The sequence below is a fragment of the Mus pahari genome, chromosome 2, assembly GCF_900095145.1.
Source record: "Mus pahari chromosome 2, PAHARI_EIJ_v1.1, whole genome shotgun sequence".
In the NCBI taxonomy this organism is placed as follows: domain Eukaryota; kingdom Metazoa; phylum Chordata; class Mammalia; order Rodentia; family Muridae; genus Mus; species Mus pahari.
The window spans coordinates 140,108,296-140,113,648 of record NC_034591.1 but is presented as its reverse complement, the minus strand read 5'-3'; the positions used below and the strand labels follow the sequence as shown (position 1 = coordinate 140,113,648).

The 5,353-nt window shown below is 55.6% G+C and overlaps 1 protein-coding gene across 3 annotated transcripts in view; it reads right to left on the bottom strand.

The window, feature by feature from the left end:
• Positions 1-4,363, bottom strand: part of Pianp (PILR alpha associated neural protein) — a 6,403-nt gene extending 2,040 nt beyond the window's left edge. Inside the window, exons 1-4 of one of the 3 annotated variants that reach the window (XM_021190457.1) lie at positions 4,138-4,363; positions 2,079-2,138; positions 1,317-1,822; positions 523-604 (exon numbers count right to left, since the gene is read on the bottom strand). In XM_021190457.1, coding sequence (XP_021046116.1) covers positions 523-604; positions 1,317-1,822; positions 2,079-2,083 — 593 coding nt within the window. In that variant the 5' untranslated portion in view covers positions 2,084-2,138; positions 4,138-4,363. Of the gene's footprint in view, positions 1-522; positions 605-1,316; positions 1,823-2,078; positions 2,139-3,682; positions 3,949-4,137 lie in introns of those variants that run through there. The other 2 variants (XM_029535695.1, XM_029535694.1) reach the window with 2 other exon arrangements.
• Between the last annotated feature and the right edge of the window lie 990 nt (positions 4,364-5,353).

Below are 5,353 nucleotides of genomic sequence, written 5' to 3'. Positions count from 1 at the left end.
AAAAAAAAAAGAAAGAAAGAAAAAAAAGAAAAGAAGAGAAGAGAAAAGAAAAGAAAAAAAAGCCCCTTAAAACTGCCCCCCTGCCATACTGATGTCCAGAGGAGCCTCGGCTCTCCTCTATGGGGACCTGGCAGATTTAGTTCAAGCTCAAAGTCAGCTAATGACTTGGGCACCCGAATCTAACGATTCCCTCAGTAAAGTGTGAAGGACTGTGTGACCCACTATTAAATGTGTTCAAAGAAAGCTCCGGATTTTCTTCTTCCTGGACAGAAGCCTCTAGAAAAGGTTCTGCAGCCGGCTCAGTTTCCTCTGTAGCAGAGCGCTGCCCACCAAATTCCCCTTCCCTCCCACTGCATTTGTATTTTTCCTGGAGGAATGTGAACTGATTTCCCCGAGTCCCCCTTCACTCCAGTTAGCTTTCCCCAAGGTCTTCCCTTCATCATTTCCTACTCTGGAGAAACTTGTCCTTGGTCTTGCCCTGTGCCTAGCCTTCCACGCCATCAGGCGTCCCCCCCAGCTTACCAGAACTTGAAGATGATGCCGGTAGCCACGAGAACGATGATGATGGATATGGTGATGGTGACGTAAAGCTGAGGGTCCACACCTGATGAAGAGGGAAGAAGGCTGTTGGGAGGCCCGGGGCAGGTTCAGAGTGGGTGTGGCTGAGTGTTGCCATAAGACTCCACACTGCCTGTCTCCTCTGACTCTCCCTCCTCTCCTGGAATCAACTTTCTCCTGAGCTGTCAGCTCCTCTACTTTCCCAAACATTACATGTACCGAATCTTACACATACACGTGATGAGGATGAGGCTCCAAGGTCAGAACTATCCTCCTGTATAGAAATGGGGGTAGAGGTATCAGATGACCTTCCCTACTACGCTAGTGTCCACAGTGTCCAGCACAGTATGTGCCAACACATTCCCTGGTAGTTGAGTGACCTTCCTCCATGGCTTCCCCTGCTGGAATACCCGTTCTGTTTTTTAAGATGTAGCTCACACATCACTTGTTGGATCTGCCCTGATCCCCAGGGTAAAGCAGTCTCTCACCTCTCTACATTCCCAAACACACGCTGCGCGCGCTTCTTTTAAAGTGTCTATTATGTTGGCTCATCCCCAAGTGTCTCAACATCTCTTTTCAACAGTGGACCTGAACCGCTTCAAAGAGCACACAGCAGCACCATCTCTGCATCCTTTGCCAGCCCAGAACCTGGCACATGTGCTGGAGACACTCACAGACAAAGCCTCAATGTCGGCAGATCATAGTCTTCAACCCCCACCCAGCCACCCCTCACATCCCTACTAGCCTTGCTCACTCACCTTCTCCACGCCCTCCAAACAGGAAGGGCCTCAAGGTAGCAGGTGTTTCCCCAAGGATGAGACCATCTCCATCATCCCGCATAGAGTCTGAATTAGGGTGCGGAGTAGCCAGCCCATGTGGGGCTGCAAAACCATAGTCCAGGGGCAGAAATCCAGGATTGACCGAGTTGGGGTCCCCTCCATCCTCCCGAGATACTGTGGGACCCCACACTATAGCCCAAGGGTACTGAGACGAGGGAGGCCCCTCCTCAAAGCCTGATGGGGTAGCAGGAGGGGCAGTGCCTGGCACAACCTGCCGACGTGATCTTGGGACCCGTGGGGATCGGCTTGGCGGAGGCGCCCGCTCCCAAACACACACGTGGCGAGGGGCTGAGGGCCCACCCCGGACGCAGGGGGGGCGGGCTGGGGCTGGTGGGGATCGATGGGAAGAGCCCTGAGCAGGTGGTAATACGGATAGCAACAGCAGTGGCCAGAGAGGAAGGAGTTGGGACAGCAGTTGAGCAGACCTATAGGAAGAAAGAAAAAGCGGGTGAGACCCAGGCGATGGGCTCACGTAGAAAAGGGTGGGTTCGCACCAGGAGTCTTGGATCCCTCCCTCCAGGTTTCTCTGCTTGAGCAGGTGTGTGTTAGGAAGACCCTGGCCCCATTTTGCCTCTTCCCAAGGGGCCAGTCTTTAATAGGCCCCAAGTTGGCCTAGGCAGGAAAGGGCCCAATCCCCCAGGGAAAGTGGTCTCCAAGCTCCCTCTGCTGGGCCAAACTTACCACATTCTGCACTCTGGATCTGAGATCTTCCTCAGCTGTGACCCAGATTTTTGGCCTTTACTGGAGGGAAAAATGAGGGTGTCACACCCTAATCTTGCCTGTGAACTCCCCCATCTCATCCATCCACCAGCCCTGCTCCTTCCTGCCCCACCTGGGCTGCACAGTTACCCACCATGCGCCATGCTTCTGCTTCCCAAAAGCCAATGTTTCCCGGCATACTTTTAGGGGAAAACTCCCTAAACTAACCCTCTGCCCCACCTCCAACATCCCAGATGGGGCCCGTTCCCTCCTGGCCCCAGTGTCTGTCTACCCTTGTCTCTTTGGCTTTCTTCCTTCTCACTTCCTCTGCCCACAGCTCCAGGCTTCTTGGATCTTAATTTAGAGCCAAGAACCTTGTGATTCCCTGAGCACCTACCGCTAGGGAGGGAGTTTTTGAGTGGGGGAGGGAAGGGAAGTCAATCTTAGTGAGTGGTGGGGGGGGGGGAATGCTAGAAGCCCGGTCACCTCTTGAAGCACCAGGCACTTCTTTTGTGATGGAGCCTGGAAGCTAGCTGCCTCGCTGCCTTTTCAGACAAATGGAAGAAAACTGTTGGTGGGAGGAAAGCTACAGGCCAGCTTTGGGGTTTGCTCTTGATGCTTAACCACCCAAATGCATAGGTGCATTCTGAAAGAGGGTGGAGCTCAAAGGAAGCCACCCCCTCAACTGTGGCTGCTGGGGAGGGGGGGTGTCCTAGGAGAATCTAGATGGTTGGTTCTGAAAGGAAGTGCAGTCTCCAAACTGAGGGTGGTGAGGCCCGAGGGGCTGGGATCTTCAGAGAGAAGCATGTGACACCCTGTGTCTTCTGGATTCCTAGTCTCCGTCTGCATGTTGAATACCCCAGGGAATAAGCTAGGGAGGGGAGTGGGCTGCTGGGAGCGGGGTGCGAAAGGTGAAAGGCTGCGAGGGAAAAGGTTGGTCAAGAGTGAGAAGACGGACCGCAGCTGGGAAGGGAGGAGGTGGGGAGGGAAGAGAGGCTACAGGAGACTGGCCAGGGATGCTGAAGAGAGAAGACGGCAGGGAGGGAAAAGAGAACAGGCATTGGGCAGGAGGATGGAGGCGTCTGGTCAGGACAGAAGCAAAGAGAGTGGAAGAGAAAAGGAAGGTGGAGATCAGAGACGGGGAGAGAGTCATTGAGACAGATTAGAACGCGGTGTTGAAGGCAAAATCAAAAAAGGAAGGGACGGGGACTGGAGGGGGTGGGCAGAACAGCAAAGATGGAGGAGTTAGGAATTGTTTCTTGAAATTGAAAGAGATATGGAGACAGAGCTGGAGGCCAGGTGAAAGAGAAGGGAAAGGAAAGAGGCCGGGGGCTTAGTGGGAGGAGGTTAGAAACGGGAGGAAAGAAATGGTAGCCGAACCAGTGGAGCGGATAAGGACTCAGCGACACCAGTGGCCCGCTACTCCAGGGCATACCTGCCCCTTCGTCGGCTACAACCCACCACCACCACCACCAATGTCAACTCCAGCCCCTTCACACACCCCGTACCCCTTTGTCACCCCCTCCAGGAAGTCCGCAGTCCCCAAGCTGGTGCGCCACCCCACCCCCTTCGCGCTCCTCACCGACCTGTTGTGCGCAGAAGACGAACTGGGGGTGGGGTGGGGGAACCGGGCCCCATCTCTAGCAGAGCCCCCCCAATCCCGCCAATCCCACAGGCCTGCGCTCCCTGGACAGGGTTGGAAAGCGATGAGAACCGGGAAAAATGAGGAAAAGATCGGCCAAGGGATTTGGAGGGAGCACCCAGAGCGGAAAGGGGACCTGAGGCAGGAGGATGCCCGAAGCTGCAGGATGAGCTAAAGGCGGGATGGAGGCAGACGCGGAGACGTTGACTGCTGCACCAAGAGGGTAGGATGGAGTCAGGACAGCGGAGGGATGGAGGACACTGTGGGAAGGAGCTCTGGACGACTGGAGGCGGCTGGAGACCGCGACAGGAGGGGCGGGGGGCGAAGGGCGCAGAGCTGGCACTGAGGAGGGCAGAGCCTGCTCCCTACGGGTAGGGGCTTTGGGTCCCCCTCGCTCACCTGCATGCCTGGTGTGGCGGCGCGACGGCTGCAGGCGCTCGGAGCTGCGCGGGGCTGGGGGGTCGCAGAAACGGGTGGGGCGCCGGGCATGGTCGGGAGGTTTGGCTGGCAGCAAGGAGCTGGAGCCGGAGGGGGGCGGGCGCCCGGGGCGCGGAGCGGCGGCAGCGGCGGCGGCGGCGGCGGCGGGAGATGCTCGCTTCGGCTGGGCTCGGCTAGGCTCGGCCGGGCTCGGCTGGGTTCGGCGGGCGACTAGGACCACTTGGTCTCCGCCTCTCCTTCTCACGTCTATAGGCCACGCACGACTTAACCCTTCGTTTGCCACGTTACGAGCTCAGCTTTTGTCCCAGGTGCAAGGTTGGGGAGAGGAGCAGGGATGGAGGCGGGGTGGGGGGAGGCGACCTCCAATCCTTCAGGTTGTGATGGCAAGCTTCCCGTCTACCTAAGCGCAGCTTCATAGACCCCATGATTTCTGACCCCAAGCAGTTCTGAGATTCTGAGTTACCCAAACATTTGAGTCTCCAACTCTGGCAAAAGGTGGAAAGGGAGTTCAAAACCGTGGGTAAGAGGACCAAAGAGGGGTGGGAGAAAAGACTGCATACACAAATCGGAGTGCCCCCAGCAGATTAATCCCTCATTTCACTATGATCCTGCTTATAATTCATTCTCTCTGAAGCAACCCAAACAGTCCTTAAATGGTTCAAGACTCGTTTGCTATACTTAGCTTTTCTGAGACTCAGAATATCCAGCACTCACTATGGCTCACGAGGAGGCCCCGTAGATTCCCGCCTCTGGGTATCTCCAGTTTTCTTTCCTAAGGATTTCTTCAGCACAGACTCAGTGCATCTGGGGATTGTTCCTAGAACAGAGGCACTAGAAGCCTGCCTCGGGGCTTTGCACCCTGCTGTTCCCTCTAGAAGTTTCTCCTTGTCTGTTCCCAAATGGTCTACACCTGCTCACTTAGATTCAGGCTTCTGAGAGCCCTTTTCTAATCTCTTAAAAATCCCTTGACCTGGGCTGTGGAGATGGCTCAGGGGACAAAGGTGCTTGCCACCAAGCCTGACTACCTGGGTTCTATCCCCAGGACCCACATGGTGGAAGGAAAGTTGTCACCAGACCCCTGAACAAGTGGTGTGACACATACACTAAATAAATGTAATAAAAAGGATTCTGGGGCTGGTGAGATGGCTCAGTGGTTAAGAGCACTGACTACTCTATC